This window comes from Dermacentor albipictus, chromosome 1 (assembly GCF_038994185.2).
Source record: "Dermacentor albipictus isolate Rhodes 1998 colony chromosome 1, USDA_Dalb.pri_finalv2, whole genome shotgun sequence".
In the NCBI taxonomy this organism is placed as follows: domain Eukaryota; kingdom Metazoa; phylum Arthropoda; class Arachnida; order Ixodida; family Ixodidae; genus Dermacentor; species Dermacentor albipictus.
This window is the reverse complement of record NC_091821.1, coordinates 453,823,727-453,845,274: the sequence shown is the minus strand read 5'-3', so window position 1 is coordinate 453,845,274 and position 21,548 is coordinate 453,823,727. Positions and strand designations below refer to the sequence as shown.

At 44.5% G+C, this 21,548-nt stretch overlaps 1 protein-coding gene across 3 annotated transcripts in view; it reads left to right on the top strand.

Annotated features, from left to right (window-relative positions):
• The window catches only part of LOC139054767 (rifampicin phosphotransferase-like), a 247,928-nt gene that overhangs the window by 84,098 nt on the left and 142,282 nt on the right, over window positions 1–21,548 (top strand). Inside the window, exons 29-34 of one of the 3 annotated variants that reach the window (XM_070532365.1) lie at window positions 244–306; window positions 1,213–1,305; window positions 4,783–4,842; window positions 5,394–5,482; window positions 12,107–12,170; window positions 14,835–14,998. The exons of 1 other annotated variant lie outside the window; for it this stretch is intronic. In XM_070532365.1, the coding sequence (XP_070388466.1) occupies window positions 244–306; window positions 1,213–1,305; window positions 4,783–4,842; window positions 5,394–5,482; window positions 12,107–12,170; window positions 14,835–14,998 (533 nt within the window). The remainder of the gene's footprint in view (window positions 1–243; window positions 307–1,212; window positions 1,306–4,782; window positions 4,843–5,393; window positions 5,483–12,106; window positions 12,171–14,834; window positions 14,999–21,548) is intronic. One more of the 3 variants, XM_070532364.1, reaches the window with a different exon arrangement.

The window sequence follows — 21,548 nt, the reverse complement described above, 5'->3', positions numbered from 1 at the left end:
ATGGCTGACCTAATGGATTTCTATTCCGTACTTCATCTTCATGCCAACTGCCATTACAAAGTATATGGCTGAGTGGATCTAACAATAAGGGCAGCAGTACAATATTAGTAATTGTTACCGACGTTACTTTGCAGATTTAGTGGGAAAAATGAAAGCTAAGTGATAATTAGTCTCAAACAGCGTTTTAGGATAACCTTTTATATCGTTTGCCTTCTGGTGCGCTTTCTCGTGTATTTACCGCAGGAGCTGGGTCGAGTGCTGAGGGAGTCTGCAGAGAAAGATCAGTTCGTCAGCATGACCACTGAGGTGAGTGCATCCCAGGAGTTTGCTCTAACATTATATTAACATGGTGAAACAGATGAGTAGTGCCATGCTTCATGTTTTCGAGGGCACCAAGCACAAACGACATGTTCAACTACCACGTTCCGTCAGTCATTGAGAGCTACCTCAGATTGTTAATGATGTAAGAAAAATTATTGAATTAAAATCAGAATAACATGCAATTATGCGGCGCACCATTACAAGGTCAGAAATTATGTATAACAGACGCCATAGTAGAGGAATGCAGCCTAATATGCACTCTTGAAAATACGGCTAAATCTACATGCGATTAGAGGGTTGCAGCATTCCACAGCCAATAGAATTTCGCGTCAGTTCTGCAACTCGGCCGCGTTTTCATATGATCCAAAATGGATGGGAAGTGTCTCATGCACGTCAATTGCAGAGCGCCAAAAACACGGATGCTTTTCTTATTCGATCCTTGGAACTTCTATAACGGTGGTATATTAAGTTTGTCGCAGACGTGTGACACAACGCCATTAAAATGTACATATAAACTTAAATTGTTGGTATTGTCTGCAACACTCATTTGCGCGTCATTCGAAGCCCTCTTGTTCATGTTAACTGGCAAGCAGTTCTGGACAGCAAACCAGCGAATAGCTGAAGTCTATGTTGGAACGCTCGACATCTACTACTGAAATTTCATAAGGTACTCTCAACGCAACAAAATATTCTCTCCGCAGTTAGCATCGCATTCTACGTCTTGTGTTTCGGCACCTTACGCTTAGTGCTTTTCGTTGGAAAATGTACTGTAGGCATCTGGAACTTCCAGATCCACGTAAAGTTCAAAAGGCTCGCGCATCACACAGGCTGTTGGTCGCAAGTGCTCAGAGTTGACTGTCGTAAACGGTTTCGCCTTTCCTAATTCAACAGGAGGCCTGTAAATGGCTGTCAATGACCGAAAGCGACTGCGGAAAGAAGTACCGGGAGTTCATCAAGAAGCATGGACATCGTGCCGTTAAGGAGGTATCGAAGCCATCGTATTTAAATTTGTTTAATAATACGCGCTAAGTGTTTAGCGGGTTTTTAATAGAAGCAAACCATTTCTATCACTTTCAGTCAAGGTGTACACATTTGTAAGTAGCATTTGTCTTCGCCAATTCAATCCACCGGTTCAACGAAGAAGAAAGGAATTCGCAGATCCAGCGTAACGTTGGAGTCTAAGTGACGCGAACCTTCTTTGAGTTAGCGAAGTAGCAGCAGTAGCAGACTATACGGGCACGAAGCATGTCGAGGAATGAATGTGCGTGCGAGTTGTATGCGTCGAAAACTACAACACGTACGACGTACAACAGATATCTAAATGCATTTAGTCATTCACACCCATGACTACACCATGGCACACCCTATTTAGGGGTCAGGCCAAGAGTCGCTCTTGGCCTGACCGACCAAGAGTCGGTCAGGCCAAGTATTTAGGAGTCAGGCCTTAGGGGTTACAATAACAAACGATTTAACCTGGTCCGCGCATATTGCAGACATTTGTTCCTCATCATTTTCCAAGCTGTGCTTTCTGAGGCGGAAGCTTAGAGGCGCTCCAAGTAAGCTTAAACGTCTTGCATACATAACATTCATCAGATCAAAATTAGAGTACGCGTCGGTCTTATGGGACCCGTTCTGAAAGAAGGACATTTACCAGCTTGAGATGGCGCAAAGGAAAGCGATTAGGTTTATTTGTGACAAATACAGAAGGCTTGATTCACCTACGACACTAATGAAAACAAATAACATCCAACTGCTTCAAGTACGTAGGAAAATGTCCCGTTTGTTGCTCCTGCATAACCTTTTAGCACATAAACTAAACATTTCGCATCGCACAGAACTTAAACAGTTATCGTCTAGACGAACACACCGCACAGGAAGTCATTTACTGGAACCAATTTTTGCAAGAACTGAAACATTCAAACACAGTTTTTTCCCGAGGACCGTTTCCGACTGGAACTGTCTTCCAGGGGCCATCTTCCTGTCCCCTAATTTTGTTAAAGCTCTAGAAGAGCATTTGTTTGAGTGAATGAGTGCTGTATATGTGCGTATGCGTATATATATGTATGAATATGCACATGTGTATATATATTTTTCTGCTTGTCTATTAGCGGGAATCTGTTAAACTGCCGTTCTTTCTTTGTCTTTTTTTATGTCACAGTGTATTTACATGCCTTGTATAGCCCCTCCTGCATGGGCCATAACTGTTGGCCTGCAGTATTCTGAAATAAATAAAATAAATAAATAAATAGACACACACCCGGTCGAGCATACCCAGTGCCGAAGTTGTCTGCTTGCTTAGACAGCCAGTGGCGCGTACCGAGCGATTCAAGTTGTTCTACTAAGCCTCGCAACATCCGGGAGCAATTAATCTATTCGGGCAAATACCTAGTGGCCCAAGCTGTCTACTAGGAATGACATACACCACGCGCATAGTCAGAGTCTTAAGGGGTGTGTTTAAATCCACAAGTATTCCCGAAAAAAAAAAAACGGCAAGCGTGAAACCTCATACGAAATACACAGAAAGCTCCACCTAAAGAAAAACTAGTCATTAAGCTGTGAGTGGATTCAATGAGCTACTTAACGAGCTGCATTTCCGTTCGCTGAATGAAGGCATTGCAAGTTTTGGTGGAAACTTGGACATGCTGCGTTCAGTCGGCAATGATGAACGAATAGATTTTTCTTGATCGTAACGCCCGTAGTCCCTAACTGACTAGCACATGTGGTTTGGAAAATTGATGGAAACCTGTTTGTTAGAAAACGTAAAACGATTGTTTAATATAATAAAATTAACGTTGTAATTACGGCGAGGCTCTAGAAAAGGAACAAACGATTATCCTACCGTTGTGACTTTCTGTCAAACGAGTGTACAGCATCATTGAACCAAATGATGTAAGTCTTGCACAGGCAGTGTTAGTCTATCATTTGTAGTGGGTGAAGAAATAAACTTGTATGATGTGTTATAATGTATATTTCAGAGTCGCGAGCATAATAACGTTGGGCCAACTGCGCTTTACGTAATGAAAGTATGTTACACTGCAGTTGTATAAGAGCTTCTTTCAACAAAATTGATGGCAATTAATAATTATCAGCAGCGGATGCGTTGGTGTTGATTGCGTTACACCAGTCAGACCTGGCAAGCAACGAGATCAGTCTCTATGTCATTTAAGGCAGGTCAACGACCAATTATTAACGATGTTTTGCGAGGTTTGCATTAATACGGTGCTTCACAAATTGTATTTAGAGATCAATTATATAGATTGCGTAAATTTACAAGTATAACATTATACATGCATATAGTTATTAAGATCCTATACCTATTTATCATTTGAATGGCTTGTGTGTAATAGGTGTGCTCAATGTCAGCATTTTAGCACGAACATTAGCGCTCAATTCTCTGACTAGTCTGCTAAGCAGCCTATGTTTTCGAGTCGTAATGTCGTGTGAAGATTCACAAAAGGCGAATGTAAAGCTGTCGAAGGTGATTTTCCGCCTTACTTAATTTAATTTACAGAAGCCAATTGCAAGTTGAGCACTACGTAAGTTTGAATATAGGATTTATTCTCTTCTATTCCCAACAGATTGGGCTATACGTTTGTGAATGGCTATTGTGACCAACGAACCATTTGTAAACCTAAAGGGTGCATCTGGGTTTGACTCGCCGTTATGCGCACTAGCGGCAATTTCGTTCACCGCAGAAACCTGCAGCAGCATGTTTCATGTTCAGAGGAAAGCTCGTGTGCCTTGGTAGAGCTTATATTACAGTATGTCGCATGCAATGCACGCCTGAAAAATAAATGCATTACAGCATCATCACTTCCACAAGGAAGAATTCCTGCATCATTGTACTTTAATACGCGTGCACGCTTAGCTTGCGTTGCATATTTTATGAATAGTTCTTCTGAAGTGCATTGAAATTTGTGGTACAGTTATGTAAAAGCAGATGTATTAGTTGCACCTGTTTTTTTTTGCATTCTGATATATTTATCAACTGTTGAACCCTTGTGGGGTAATTTGCTTTCCAGGACCAAAATACGATCAGTATAGGAGGCGTGAATGCTAAGCAATTCCCGCAGCGCAAGTGAGCAATTTACAGGAGTAATTGAAGCGTTGTCCTGCAATTCGAAATAAACATGCTAGCAAAATAACACAACTTCCTGACAATTAAAACAAGCGAAAGAATCTTCACCTTCTGATGCGGTCTCGGCAACTCATTTTACAGTGGCAGTGACGGGCAAACTTTTGCTTTTAATTGCCCTATGATTATTTACTGTTTGCGATGATGGCATAGGAAAAAATACAGGCCGGTATAACATATGCAATGTTAAGAGTTCAGCTGCTATCATTTGCTGATTTTTGCAAGAATACTTTCGAAACGGGAAATCCAGGATACACAAATTGTAGTTGTACGTGGTATATTCGGTTGACGTAACTACATACGTGTTTTTCGTTTCTTTATCATAGTTTGACGTTTATACCAAGCCATGGGTGATGGAGCCGTCTTCTCTTGTAAAATCTTTGAAGGTAAGAAACAAAGGATTTCATAGAATATGAAAAACAGATACATATATCAACGGTGACTCGATCGCGAAAGTCAGAGTTTGTCATTGAAAGTAAAATGGAGCCTAAATGCTTCAATGATGGCAACATAGACGCAAACATTAGCGTGCTCTTGCGATCAGCGAACATCAAGTGGTATACTTAACCACAGCTCACCTGTAACGGCAGTGATTGAGTAGTCCCATTAACAACGCTGTCAGGCTGTTGATGCACCACGACAGCGCGACAGGTCTCGAGTTCGAGGCCGTTTGGAGACCCTCAACCGCATCTAAAATGTACTTAGAGGAAGCATTTTTTTATATAAGTTGTATCTATCTTGTTCATTCTTGCCGGTATTTTCTGAACATCTATTTCTTTTGATCTATTTCACATTTAGCACTTTTACGTAGTTCCTTAGGTTTATTCTCTCTCCGTAGTTATCAAAATACATGTCAAAAGGTTATCTGATGACTTTCCGTGCAGTTAGAATAATGTTTGTGCAGAGCATCAGGCTGATTATCTGTTTCTTGTTCTAGGCTGCGGCAGCCGCTCCCCAAGTCGAACAGAAAGCATCTGCTCCGTGGGACGCCTCTAAGTTTCCCCACAGGTTGTCTACCATCCAGAGGTAAATGGCAGATTTGCGCGTTCGTGCTGATGAAGTGATTTGCTATTACAAATGCGCAACGGGGCTTGTGTTTACACAAACACGAGACGCGGGGAGCGTGTCGTTGGTGCAGTTACAATCAGTAGACTGTGCTACATCTTGCACTGCTGGAGCACTGGTACATTGAAACTCCTGCTATTTCGAATGGCAAGACTTCACTCCCACGCTTTCTGATAACATTCTACCAGCTTAGGGCCATACCTTTTCACCCGTTACGAATGAGGTCCTATGTGAGGAGGAGGTTGTTGGCTGCTGACAGATATAGCCTTGCTAGACGGTGCGACACTTTCTCTCCTTCGCAGCGGCTTCTTTCAGGAAATTTCGTCCCCGTTCAGAAGCGCAGCGTGGGACTAATTAAGGCCCCGCGCACACCGAAGCGGAAATGCGGCAAAAGCCAGCAGCCCATGGGCCATTCCCTGCACGGTGCAGTGTCAGGCTGCCCAGGCCCTCGCTAAACGCTCTGAAATGAGACTGCTAGACGTTATTAGTCACAGGATAATTCCAGCTAACCGAAAATCTTCAGGTGGAGTCAGGCCCTTGCCTCTTGAATGTCCAGTATTCTCTGGGAAACGCCATGTCATTCACACCAACGTGTAGACTGTTAGACGGCGGATAACCCCAAAAGAAATTTGCCCTCAGTAGGCAGCTTAGAGCACTGCAACAAATAGTGTTCAGCATGACCACGAGTCTTACAAGTCACATATAAGGACGATACGGTGGGTGCAATCCTGTGCAGCCATACCGAAGCACGATTTGATACCGTGTGGAGGCGATGCAGCGGGGGGTTCTTTGGTTTGCTATGCCCTCTTCTTACACAGGACCAATGGAGTAGCCAGAAATTTCGTTCGGGGGGGGAGGCTCACAATGCAGTTTGGCCACCTCCAAGAGGAAACATTAGGTCGGATGCTCCTATCTAAATACATGTAGAAGGAAAATTCGTTTTTCTCGGCAACCACTTCACTAATTTGATGCAGTTTGCCGCATTTAAAAGCAAAACTTAAATTCTAGTGATTGTTTGTTTCGAATTTTCGATTTAGGTCGTCAATATTTTATTAAAAAGTGGCAAAGAACGAAAATTTTCAGGAAACGAAACAGTGAGGTTTACAACTCTGCAAATCAGCATTGAAAATTTATATCGTAATTCTGTAAATTGTACATAATAGTACATTTACAGCGGAAAATAGTGATGTTGCACATGAGTCTCAAAAAATTATGTATTATGGAAATAAGGCTTTTGCAGAACCCTTGTACATAACATAACCAATTCAAATAGACATATCGAATTTGTCCGCTTTGAATGGTGTAATGGATGCCGTTTACAGAACCATGAAATCTGTTCTTGATGAAGAGCTATTAATTTGTAAACTTCGTGCTTCTATATTTTTCGGTGTTTCGAGTTTTTCAAGATATTTTAAACAAAATTCGGGCCCTAAATCGAAATTCGACATCCAACAGACACAAGAATTTAACTTACTCTTGCAAATGCAACAAATTTCATTAAAACTGTTCAGGAGTTATCTCAGAAAAGCGTTTTACATGTATCTGAATAGGCCGCATCGGAGTTGGGCCCGAGCTAAAGCTTCCTCTTAAACAATTTGCCTAGGGATCAAATACATGAATAACTGTATTGTCATTGCCAAAGATTCTGCAACCGAATTCTTGAACGCTACGCACTGTCAATACCAGCAAATTATTATTTTTCATCGAGTATTATACTCGTATGTGCCAAAAATTGTGCCCAACATAACTGATGTCAATGCTTCTATGTTTTTGTCTATTTACTAAGTAAAGAAAATATCGCGCGAGCTTTAGAACTACATCAGTTCGAAACCAGCAAAGCAGTGCATGCCGCTGATATGAAAAATGTAAAGGCCATGAAATGAACATGTTGAGGACAAATATGTTAATGAAACTTTGTCATTCAAGATCCTTGTTTACATTCTTGTACATATGCAACGGCCAGTGAAAAATCTCAATGAAGCTGTCATTTGTTCCAATGCATTACGTAGGAGCGTGTCACCGGTCGTGTATCGTGAGTAATTGCACTGAAGTTATAGTCGCAACAGAAAGCACGTATAAGAAGCAGTTCTGCAGAATTTACGAGGGCCAGTCAAATGAAAGTGAGCCAATGCGAATCTATGCCAAACGGGGTACTTAATTTAAATGTAGCCTCCATGAGTATTCAGACATTTGTCCCATTGACTAATGAGTCGCGTAATTCCCGTCTCATAAAGCTCCTTGGGTTGTTGCTCCAAAACGTCTGCAACTGACTTTCACGTCATCGTCTGAGACGTATCTAGTTCCCTTGCGCTGTTTTTTTTTTGGTTGCCCCAAAATGGGGAAGTCGCAAGGCGACAAGTCTTAGCTGTATGGCGGATGTTGCAGCGTTTCCTGCTTGAACTTTGCCAGTTTTGTATTAACCATATCATCGACGTGGGGATGGGCATTGTCGCGGAACAAGATGACCCCATTTGTCAATTTTTCACGTAGTTTGTTCTTGATTGCAACATGCAGCCGATCCGGCGTTTCACAATATCGGAAACAAATGATTGTCCGTCAAGATTTAGCAAATTCTATCTGTAATGGCCCCTGACGATCGAAAAATGAAAGTCAATGACACCTTTCCGGCGGAAATGACGGCCTCTGCTTTCTTTGGGGGTGGTGAATTCGAACGTTTCCATTGTAAGCTTTGCCGTCGTGTTTCAGGCTCTTAGTAGTAGCGTGATGGTTCGTCTCCGATCACAATTGCTGACATGAAATCGTCACCCTTATTGTGATACCGGATCAGATGAGTAAAGGCAGCGCAGAACTTCTCCGTACTCTGGCGGTGGTTCAAAATCTTGGGCATCCATAGCGCACACAAGAGCGGATAACCGAGATGTTCATGAATTATGGCGTGAACGGGGACGGCGAACCAAACTGTGTTCACATGTTCTGCCAGTTCATCGATGCTTATCCTCCGTTCTTGTGTCATCATCTCATCAACCCTTGTAATTTTGTTAGGGATGATTGCACGATGGCTTTGGTGCGGTCTGGGATCGTCTTTGCAACTTTCACGTGTTTCTTTGAACCGTTTGTTCTAACGCTTGACAGTGGTCAATGCAATGCATTGTTGGATGTTCAATAGGACTTAGTCAAGGTGCTGACGCAGCTTTTTTCCTCAAGACCTGTTTATATTTATTTATTTACATTTATATTTCTATTTATTGTATATGGGAAATAAAGCACTTAATTACTTACTTACTTTACTAGCTTACTTACTTACTTACTTTACTTGCTTGCAATGTACACGGCAGTCACACGGTCACTAATTTCTTTTTGGGAAACACCTCCAGCTGTCAAAAACCTCACGGCACCACGCTGCTCAACTTCTGGAGCGTCCATTACGTCTCGTGACCATGTTCAAACCAGTGTATGAGCGCAATGAAGAACATTTATCCTCACACCTGCGTGTCACTTTTATAAATGAGAGATGCTTGTGTGCTACGCGCAGGCCTTGCAGGTAATGGACAGAACCATAATTGCACAGGATGGGTGGGCTCACTTTCATTTCACTCGCCTTCGTACATTAGAAACGCGAAGATACAATTGAATATACAAATGGCAAGATACAGCTTGAAAAGGGCAAAAAAGTGCCACTCGAAACAAAGTTCACTGCACGTATGCACAAAAGCTCACAACAAGATATCTAAACGTACGTATAAGTTTTCAATAAATCTACGTATCTAAGAAAAAGTCACGGTATATAATGGGTGAAACAAGGCAAATAAACTTGCTGCGCAATCACAGATTCACAGAATCCTAGATCCCTCCCCCATTCCACCCACTCCCCCCGATCTATCGCGCGCGACGGAAAGCGCACGCTTGCTCCTCACTTTTCGTCCTTGCGCACACAAGACTGAGCCACCATCGTCGTATCATCCATTCCAGTCCCCCGTCCCCCTACCTACGCTTTCACTCGCACATACGGCATGCGGCGCGTGGTCATGACGTTATCGCCTTTGGACTTTATGCGGAACATGAGGGTGGCAGCAACGGCAGGAATCCACCTAGAGTGTCCATATACTTGCTACCGCAATAATATAGTAGGAGTATCCGGCAGCTGAAGCGTTCCATGGCCCATTACTTTCCGCAAAAGAAGCAACAAAATCGAACTTTCACCATGCGACAATTCGCTGTGCCACAACGGTGTCTTTTTTTTCCTTTTGTGGTGCGGCGGCACCGAAATGGAAAAACGCAAACGAAAGTATCTCCACAATCAAATGCCTACTTCGGGCACCTAATTTGGCTACCAAAAGAATACCAAAAAAATCGTGAGACGTTTGTTCTACCGAGAACCATACGCATGCTGCTCGGTGTCCTACACCGGCTAGACAAGACTTTCTGGAGAGGTGACGCTCAGGCGAATGCGGTGCAATCCATCGAATACGCACAGTGATGGCGGCGAGCGACCATTGTTTCTTTTTCTCGTCTTCTAACTAGAAAGCGTCCAAAACACTGCCAGGCGAAAATGCACTCGGCCAGAGAAAACCGAACGGGCACCGAAGTGCGCCGCGCGGTGGTCTGGGCAACACGAGAAAAACGCAGGCGCTCTGGCTGGCTCTGGCAGCCCGCGGGTAGGGGAGCGAGAACAAAAAAAAATTGAAGAGGCTCAATGGGTCCTCGCGATTGAAAGTCAAAGTAGAAAAAATAAATAGGAACGTAGTTACTTCAGCTGGCTTTAGTGTCTTCACTGGATGCTTTGGCGCCGGTGAAAAACACAATGCTAATATTTTTATGTGACATGATGGCACGAAAGAACCACCACAACGCTTCGTCTCATCGGCTTCGCTGCGGGCTTTGTCAACTTGTCTGATAGTGCGTCGGTTTGGCTTGTCTCGTTGTATGGTCCGATGTATGACTTTGGAAAAGTTAATGAACCTTTGGCGTCAAATATTTATGGGAACATTCAACATACAAAGTTCCGCAACTGAAAATCTAAAGCACACGTTTGGAAATGTCAATGCACCTTCCACATCAAAAGTTTATAAGAACTTTACACCTATGAAGTTTCGGAATTGACATCCACGCGCTCCGTAGATTCCATGATAGAGTGCAGATTCCGCGGCCTCCGCGAGATGCCCGACGAGCCCGTTCACCATCAAAACGTCCTTGAAACTTTGTGTTCGGATGGGGCTGCTTGCGTTATGTGACTCCCGGTGCATGGAGGTTGCCGCGAAACCCAGCCCGAGTTCGCAATTCTTGCGGTGAAATGGCTTTTCGAGCGTGAAAAAGACGTTCTAGACAAAACCCAGAATGATTTTCGGCGCCGGGGCTTGCTTTGGTCGGCGGTGCTTGGACAGCACGAAAGAATTTCGGGAAAGGGCTGAAGCCCCATAAGCCCCCCCCCCCCCCCCCCCCCGGCTACGCCCCTGCATAGGACTGATGAGATAGAGACCATAAAACATGAAAATGACTGGTGGTGGCCTGGTATAAATGACGCTGAGCATCTCTGAGAGCCTTCTTTACCGACTTGAGTTGTAAAACATTGCAAGGAAGTCTATCATCCACCAGATTTGTCGCTAGCCGTACATGCAACGCATGACATTCAACGTTTTAAGTAGAATCAAAGCTGCGAAGTGATGGGGCGAAGAGTAACAAGTTGCGCGTGGACTTATCGAAATCGAAGCCTTGCTTCAACAGCTGCAAACCAAGCTTGCTGCACGACACCATTACAACTTGTTTCCCCCACAAAACTTTAGTTTTCTTCGGCTTGCTTCAATGCAGACTTTTGCAACTGTCAACGAAATGAGGCTATCAAAGTAAGGTCTTGCAAGTAAAGCGAAAGAGTAGATATTTTCGCTAGCTTTATTTCTAGATAAATATTTCTCGCTAAATATTTCTTTTTACCCGGGACACAATGGCAAAAAAGTTTGTGCAGCTTTTGTTGCTCAGAAAGGCACTTGGTTTCAGTTCGCATGAGAGTCGCATGAGCTATACTGCTCGTGTTTTGTGCAATCAGCAGTTGACCGCGTTGAATAAGATTGGAGACACATACTCACTCGTTCGATAATACAAGACTCAGTTATATTACGATTGGTGCAGTCGGCTACCATCTATACTACACTCTACCAATATTAAAAATGAGATATGAAGAAAAATTTGAAGGGGATTTGCTTTGACCTTGGTTACGGACAGCCAACAAGAAACTTTTTAAGAACCATGGCAGGACGTTAAGTTGAGGCAACAGGCAATTGCTTCACTTTCGCTCATTGCTTTGTACACTATTGATGGGTGTCACGTGAGGTCACAGGGAAAAAATTATGCATCTTGTGTTTAAAAAATAATTAAACATTGTATGTCGTGGGCAACAACAAACAAAATCCGAACTGGGCACACTTGGCGCTACCAGCTGCTTCTTCATTTCTCCTTGTCCGAAATGTCGTTTGTTCAACGCTTTCGAGGATTAAAGACTCTGTAAACTCGCCAAATTATAAAGCTCGAAAGTTGTTCAGATGACAACAATGCAACTAAAACACGTTTGTAGGCGGAGTAATCGTGAGAAAATGAGTGAATTCCTAGCTCTACGATGCCTCACTTTTGTAGGGCCATACTGAAGCTGGTGGCGCCCAGGGCCCGAGCTGCAGTTGAGGCACGAGAGACGACAAAGGTGAGTGTCGCGGGTTAGTAGTGCGAAAAAGATTATTTTATGAATATTAAGCGCAGAATTGACGATATTGACACGTGTACTTATCCTTATCGGGCAAGCACGTTTCGCAGCCTAACAAATGTAATCGCACAGCGTGGTACGCGCCTAGATGTATCCGAAGTTTCTGGAAAGCTATCGATGCTTCTATCCGCTGTCTGTTGTCGCCGAACGTTATGTTATCTGATTTCATCACCCGACTCGAATGGTGTAGAACTTTTTGGAAGGCACGCGTGTCCGAACGATTTTTCTGGAACATTCGACGACTGCTCTATAAAAGCCGACGCGCTTGACCCGCTGATCAGATTTTCGACGATCGCCGACTGTGTTCGCCGCTATTGTTGCGCTTTAAGTACAGCCTGTTTTGTGGGCACAGGTTCGCCCAATAAAAGCTAGTTTTGTCTTTCACAGTACTGCTACTGTGTTCTTTAACGTCACTACCACGTGACAATATAGTCAACTGTGGACGGTTGCAGCTTCGATTGCACGCGATTACTGAAATTGGGCTTTGTGGCATGTAAAAAGCGCCTTCAAAATTAGCCGTTATATGGAGGCACCATGCTACCGCGTATTTAGGTGACAAAATGCACACACAAAGTTCACCACTCACGTATATTGAAGTGACTGTGCGAATTGGTTGACTAGGTACTATTCTTTTCGTTAGATTTGATGAAAAAAGCAAATGATTGTACCTGCCTTTTGCAGGCCGAATGTTGAGTAAATTCTAAATATAGGCACGAGGATGGTGACCGTCCTTTGACAATGACGACCCCAATGATCACTGCGTTATGGTCAGGACGGCTCCCCGATGACCTTAAGATTTTATTGATTTTCTCTAAACTTGAGAACGCTTTAGTGGAATTACGAATATTTCCCTCTAAAAACCGAAAAAAGCGACAAATTGTTGTAGCTTCTTTGTTTTTACTTACAATGCGAAGATACCGTGGGATCTGAGAACCGTGCCTTACTTTTCTGAGCTTCAAATAGAGCGTCTTAGCATCCAGGTCACAATAACGGAGCTTGCGTTGAGATGCAGATCCACATTGGGACGCAAATCCACGGTTTGCACACAAGACGAGGAGCTGTGAGAATGCTTCACGAGTCAGCGCACGAAGAATATTACCTGCGATATAAAATAAATTCTTTTCCATAATAATTTTTCTATTTGAATGGAAAGCCTCCGCGATATTGCAGAAAAGAAAAAAGAACATCTTTGAGTTTTGCTCCTCAATTCCGTGCTTTATGGCAGCTTTCAGTGCGTTCAAGTAGCCACCCTTGAGGTGTGTCCTCAGATTCGTCATTTACGAAGTAACTGGTAGGCAGATGTGGACTGTAGGGTCTTTGTTCCGCAACATTGGGCCTTGAAGGTTTCCTTACAAGGTGACCCCAAATGGTTCCACTACGTCAGTTGGCTGTTACTCTGAGCGCACTGGTAAGGCCACGTCTCCCACTGTGAGAGGGCGGGTAAGAGTTTTCTGCGGCAATTTCATAAATGCATCAGAGCTAGCTGAACCAGCGGGTTAGTGTCTCATACGATAGATGTTTACTATAGAATTTACAAGGACTAATCTAACGTGAATTGGGTATGACGAGACTTCCTTCTTCCCCTCAAAAAACAAAACGCCCACTACGGAAGCTTTGAAATTGTGATATTACGTGATATTTACTTGACTGATCCGGAAGGACCACCGAACTAGAAGCTTTGATGCTGTGACGGCACTTGGCTGTAGATGTGAGCGTACTAAAGATTAGCGTACTAAGGAGAAACAACTGTACGACTTTTTGCTATAGCAGAGCTGCAAAGCCTTTCAATCTCTCGTCGTAACAGCATATTGCAAGTTGAAAACCGTGGACCTGTAAATGTAAGATGGTGCCATTTTGAAAGGGCATTATGGACCTTCCGCTTCAACGAATACCCATTTTTGTTACCCTGAATATCCTTATTGATTGCGTGAGCACAAACAGGTTTGGCAGGGTTACTTTACAAACCCGATGCGTTGGCAGTCTTAGCTTCAAACCTACGATGGAAAGAGAGAATAATGATGACAAAGCCGACGCACGAAATATTTGATATCGCTGCTCAAGCAGTACCCTACATTCAATGTGGCTGATTTATCTCACAAACATTGGGGAGGCAGTTCCTTCAGAATGATCCCTGTGTGAAAGTAACCACGGCTGCTGTGAGACGAGCACTAGACATTTGATGCAGACTGCTGAAATATTGCTGCAGGTTCTACCTTCAGCTTCCGAATGAAATGTCTAGCGTTTCTCAAAAAAAAGTGAGCAAACAGTAATACGGCTCCATACACTGACTTAATATTTGCATATAGTTTACCACTGTACCTGTATAAATATCCGTGTTGTTGCACAATTCTGGCTACTTTTACGGTCAATAAAATGAAGCCAATTGAATCAACAAAAGATGCCTGTTTTTCAGGTATATAAGGTACTTAGAGTTACTTAATTGCTCATAGAGTGTATAGGCGAGTTGAAGTAGCGATAATTTATATGTGACATGAACGGGTTGTGTGCAGTAGCTGCTCGCAGGCACAGGCAGCTATCAATTGATGTTTTATAGGGCTTTGTGACACCGTCTATTGGTAAATTTTTTGTCCTTGCACCTCACAGTCTGCGGCAGTACGCGTTATCCACCAGCTACGGCTGCTCTGCGACCAGCTGTCGCAGCGCATGGTGAGCGAGGGCAGACTACCTTCACCCGAGCTACTGTTCTTCCTGACCTACGAAGAGATCGGCATCCTTCTCCGGACGAGGTCCCCGGAACTAGTCCTCAAGTGAGAAACCTAGCTCCAGTTTCGACTATACAATGAATGAAGCTTTGAGCAAATGCGTACTTGGCGATGAGCAAAAGAGTGGAATAAAAAAAGAACTGGACTGAAACCAGCGGTAGGCGATTGGCAAAAATCAATCGATAGCTTCCCGATTGATGTGCTGACACGCGAAGGCCACGAGGAAAACATGGGGTGCTATAACGTAAAACTATTCCAAACTTTTTTATTTCTATTTTGCAATCAGGCCTCCGCGATCGGTCAAATACTTTTTTGGACCATCCTCACTTCACTTTCCTGTCACGCGACGTAACGAAAACTGCGATAGCTCCCCATATGATATGACGTGCACACACGGATTATGCATGATTGGACAAAAAAATTGTTATTTCTCATTCGGCGCCTTTTCGCCATTAGGCCTCGGCTATTGGACAAAACTTTTCGGGCTGCAGCCACTTCACCTGTCTGTAACGCGACATCACAAAACAGAGAACTCTCCGCGTCAAAGTGGCGTGTACGTGCTAAAAATACATTAATACGCCGAAGAAAACAGACTTTTTCTCGGAATAGCTGCAGGCTGCCCCGTTCTAAATGGAATAAAAGATGGCTGCCGCCAATCGCTCAGGCACTGGCTAGTCGCACCTGCCGGAGAGCATGAGTTTATTTGCGTATATTGAAACTTTTCGCCTGGCCGTGTAACATTTTAGAGCACTTTTGGTGCATTTACGACCTCGTTCTGCCAACTCTTCTTTGCTGAGCATTCGTTTTAGCGTCATTCTTAAGCTTCGGTTGCATGCCGCCGCGATTTTCGACCAGCCACCACAAGATAAGTAAGGGAAAGCACCGCCCTCTTCATCCGGTTATCGAACTTCAGTGCAGTGGCTCGACCCCATCAAATCCCTCTCCACTTGAGTGTGCTCCTCGCCTCTTGTCAGCCAATTAGATAAGGCAAGCCGCTTAGTGTAGGCAATGTTATTCGTTTTTCAAGAAAACAAAAGTGACCTCCTAGGAAAGAGAAGAGCGTTTCATTAGTCTGTTCAGACAACCCTGCGGGAGACGGCCGATGCTTCCGTCAGCGGTTACAAAATTTTGACGCCAGGAGAATGGAATAAAAGCATATTGGAATAGTTTTACGTTAGAGGGCCGATGATTTCAGGGCGCTGTAGCGACACACTCAAGAGGAAACACACAAAGCGCCAACTGCCAAATGATTTATTTAAAAAGAAGACGCGTAATGGTGGAATTCTAGCTGATGCGTAACGCAACAGATATCACGTGACATTGAAGGTTTATATTTGCTATTACATCTGTGCTTCGAACAAGTGCATCTAGTTAGCATGTAACTTGACCGAGATGTCGCTGTCACACGTGGTGCCTTTCTCGTTGGTGTAGCGTGCCTAAAAGAACTCACGAGCAGTTTTCTTACCGCTCCGAGCCACTACGGCAACGACCGCTATGTATGGCTCACTCGCGCTGGCGTTGTTATGCGCGCTGAGATGCGCCGCATCTCATTTGGATGAGTTTTTGGAATGCTCCCTCAGTGGATCATTCAAGTATCTACCCTTTTGGCCTACATACGATTTTCCACAGCTGAGAGGACTTTCGTGTACTACCCTAACAGCACATCGCACAAATCGCTTAGCGTGTTTATTTGTGCACGCTTGCCTATTAGTACTCGTGGTACGAGGACGTATCTGGGCCGGCTTATTTGGGGTAGAAAACGTGGCACGACCCCGTAAAATAGCTGCCATCTTCTCAAGATTGCGGCAAATTGTTTACACGTACGGCATAACCTGAGGTATAGTGGCGTCTGTTCTGGTGACGTCACACTGAGGACTCGACAAGCTTTTCTTTACCTTATGGTAAATGGATTCGGCCACATCGCGGACGAGCGACTAAGGGAAGCCAGTTTTTAAATGCCTAGTGATGTGAAAAACTTGCGTGCATTGAATGAGCACGTGATTTATGCAGCATCACCCCTGGCATTAAGAGGCAATGTAACGTTTTACATCCGTTCACCCACATCCGTTCATCCATTACATAATGTAATGCGTTGTCAACAGAGAGTTCAAAGTTGAAAGAGTATGCCTCTCCATATAGCTTAACATTAGCTAAAACTAAATTAACGGCCAGAACAAAAGTCACTGGGCAGTCACGTCCTAAAATGATTAAACATCATCAACATACCTAAACAATTGAAGAAAAAGCGGTGTGCTGCTTGGACGTTGTGTTGAAAAGTAGTATCAGCACAAGAAAGGTATTTGGATTGGTTCGCGTGTTGCGCCGATCTTATGTGACATATTTTTGTCTACTTTTGACCACTCACTGCAACATTCTAACAGTACACATCTCTTTAAAGTGGTTAGATATGTTGATGATTTTTAATTATTTTAGGAAGTGGCTGCCGAGTGGCCTTTCCACTGGCCGGTAATTTAATTTTAGCTAATTTGAAGCAATGTGGACAGGGACTCACTTTCACCTGTGAACTTTGTGTTGGCAACAATTTACAGCATTTCGATATCCGTCGAGCGTTATTACCTCGCCATTGTTTGCTTTACTTCCGCGCGTTGGGAAAGAACTTATGCAGTAGGACTCGGCACACTCAAGGGTTGTAAAACGTGGTATTGCCTCTTTATGCCATGGGTCGATGTGGCGCAAATCACGTGCTCATTCAATGCACGCAAGTTTTTCACATCACAGGGCATTTAAAACTGGCTTCCCTCAGCCGGTCGACCACGGTGTTGCCGAATCTGTTAACCACAACGTAAAGAAAAACTTGTCGAGTGCGCAGTCTGAGGTTAGCAGAACAGACGCCACTAGAACTCAGGTTGTGCCGTACGTGTACAAAATTAGCCATAACATTGAGAAAGTGATAGCTAGATACGCGGTCGCGTCGCGTTTTCTGCCCCCAATAAAATAGCCTAGCTACGTCGTCGTGCCACGAGTACTTATACGCAAGTTTCCACAAACAAGCAGGCTAAGCGATTTGTTCGCAGTGCTGTTGGGGTAGTCCACGAGATTCCTCCCGGCAGCAGAAAATCGTATGTATGCCAAACAGGTAGATACTTGAATGATCGGCTGCAGGAGCATTAGAACAACTTAAACAAATCGGATGGTGCGAATTTTAGCGCGCATTACAATGCCTGCGCAAGTGAGCCATGCATAGCGCGCGTTGCCGTACTGGCTCGGAGCGGTGATCAAACTGCTCGTGAACGCTTGGAGGCACGCTACATCAAGAAGAAAGGTGTGACGTCTGCGAGCGATACCTCAGTCTCGTAGCATGTTGCTGAGATGCACTTGTTTGAAGCACAGATGAAACAGAAAGGGTAATCCTTCAATGTCGCGTCATATTTCTCGTGTTGCGCGTGTGCAGGAATTGTACCTTGCCCTGTGTTTATAGTGAATAATTGTGTTGGTAGTTGGCAATTTGGGTTTCTCTGTATGTGTCTCTCTTGCGTGTGTCACGTTAGCGCCCTAAAATCATGTCTCCAAATCGCAACAACTTGCCCAGGAGGTTTTATTAGGAATGTAATGAAGCGTGCAGGTCGGGCTGTGTGGTTGCATTGCCTGAGAAATAGGCCAACGTTACAAACCGCGTTAGAACCCCTGCGAGGGTGGATATTGTGCACTGGTGACAGGATCGGCTCGCAACTCGAGTCTATCGATCACACGGTCCCCGGGCGGAGATCGGCTGTGGCCTTGGTCCAATGATCTGATTTTCCGTAAGAGGACGATTTTCAAACTTGTCGAGTCTGATGGTGAGCCCTTTTACTTGTTCACCAACGAGAAGGCAATCACACAGAAAGAGCAGGAGTAGCCCTAACAGTTCTGAAGTATACTTTAAAAGCATCGGGGCTGCATGACAAAAACTATAGTCGTGGTCAGTTCCATTACTCGTCTTCGTGCGGCACGTTCCCTTCATATATTCTCATCCATTTTCTAATGCTTCCTGCCCTTCCTCTTTCCCCAAAGGAGAGCAGTCAACCGTACATTTAATCTGGCTAACCTTTCTGCCTTTCATCCATCATTTTTCCTTTATCACTGTCTCCGGTATTGGCCCCATTTTAATAACGCGCTGTATTCGAGGTTTATCAACCTGACAGCCGCTCCCTCAAAGTTTGAAGAGAGCACCGTTCTAAAAGAAAGGTGCGAATCGCACACGTGGTGCCAGAGATTCAGATGGGAACATGCTACAAACGAGGCATCATATAGGAAACACCATGGCGCTACGAATCACTCATGCTATTGCCAGCCAGTTCGGCTGATTTCTCTGACAAATCAATATATTGCCCTGCGTATTTGCTGTTATATTTACGGACCGTGTTTCGAGTCGCGCAAAGGAGAAAAGCGAGAAGGAGAAAAGGCAACAGAAATATTTCAAGAGCGGAACAGTGCATGGATTGATTAGGAAGTAAACGACATCACCAACTGGAGTGGACAGAAGCTTGCACATTGAGCACTGGTGGCGTCATCAAGTGGTACGGCGTCACTCAGCACAGATGTCCGCGAAGGCGACAAATCGGTATGCCGCTCATGCAAAACCTGAACGCCTGTGCTGCGATCTAACGTGTCTATTTTTTTTACCAGAAAGCTTTCAGATGATTGGTGCGATCACTCCTGATGGTTTCCGGTCATATTTTTTTTAGTGTCAGTTCTGTATCATTGGCGCGTTGAGGTGTTAGCCAGTGAGATAATTCACCACAGCCATTTCGCGAGCGATGTTGCGATTTGTACCTCCTCGTTCTTAGTTTAGAAATCGTGGTGGAAGTCACGAACTAGTACTATGTTAAGATAGAATTTTTTCGAAGGAAGACGGAGAGTTAGGCTTGAGCTATTGCACTCTAGACTGCTACTCTGCACAGGAGGGGCAACGGGGACTTAGAGGCTGGATGAGAGATGATGATGACACCATGTAGGGATGCACAACGATGAAGGGAAGTTCAACATTTTAATTGCTGTCAATAAAGGGCAAAAATGTCATGGAGATTTGCGAAACGCCTTCCAGAGCGTGGCTGGAGTCACGAATACAATTGAAACTTCACAAAAATGCACAGCGAATAAATTTGCGCGTGGGCTTCTCCTGCATGAACAGAACAGATGCCAAGAAATGTATTCAATTATGCGAAGAGCAGCCACAAGTTTCTCAAGTACGGTGAGTTCATGCACGACGCTTTGAGCAGCCGGAGTGCTGAGATCACAGAGAATTACGCGCGTTGATTCTAGTACGTGCTTCAGCATTTTTCAACGCTTGTTATTCTTTTCGGCTCCTTGTTTGCCTGTATGGTCGTCGGCTTTACTAGCCTTATCATCCGCTCCTTGACGCAGAGAAACCCTATAGCATGGCGGCGTACCCATGGGTCTGCAGGGCAGAAAAGGCCATCCCACGTCTGTGCTACCAAGGGGCGACGAACGTTCGCGTTGTGCTCTCAGCGAGCCTGAATTTCCAGTAAGCGTAGTTACCGGCCTCGATGCCGGCACAGGCAAAGAGTGCCGTGGCCGCTGCGCCCCGCATTGAGGGTCTTCGGAAGTCACTGGGTGGCTCTTCTTACGCGAGCGTTGTCTGTCTCTGAGAGCCGATTGAGCAGCCTCTCAATGGGAAGATTTATTCATGCCATTTAGTGAGAATACGAACTTCATGTTGCACTTTCGCGCAATCCTTAGATGTTTCTTCCTGAGAGCCAGGATATTGGGACGTGTCAGGAAGGTGCCTCAAAGTCGGCAGTATTATGCTGCCCACAGCAACACTGGCGGCCCACTTTGTTTCTGCACATAGTGCTTACCTGGCCTATTTTGAGACACTTATGACGCAGTAGGGGTTTCAGGACATATGGTAGGACGAGGTGTATCGCGTATTCAAACTTTGGCAGAGGCTGGCAAAGTCGACGAAGGACATAATAGTTTCATTCATCGGGAGTTCCCCCGGCGGTGAATCTCATGAATGCGTACTGATGAAATCAGCATATTCCTGAATTTCACGCCAGAGATTACAGCAGTCCTTCCCGTATTTAATAAAGGAATGGAGGAAAATTCCACTTGATGCCGGAATAGTTTTCAAGATGTCAATTATAGTTGAAATTTTTGCATCTACCGTCACGATGTTTTTTCGAGTGTTTTGTAGCGGCATGACTAATGCCTCCTATAAAGGCGAAGAAGAGAAAGGGCTAACGTGCGTTTAGCGCGAGGACAGAACATGCTAGCGCGCTAGACCTGAGTGGCCACGGTGTCCTCCACTCCCGAGGTCCCACTGCACCATGGCTGGCCGGCCTAAGTAAACTGTGGCTACGTCTGCTCACGGCACGTTAGATATCATTAACGATTGCTGCTCAATCTCGTTCGATAAAATCTGCTCCCTCTACATCTGGTGTATCTTCTTTACACGACGGCCCGTGACTACGGTGTACTCGTTGTCTGGGTACATAGCTTTGGGCTTTGAACTGCCCGAGAATGGACATGGCTGAGCTGCCACAGGCATGTTGTCCAAACATTAGCACTGAAACAGACGGCTCATATTGTTCAGGTGGAAATGCGATCGTCTTCTTGCTCATTCTTCATGAAA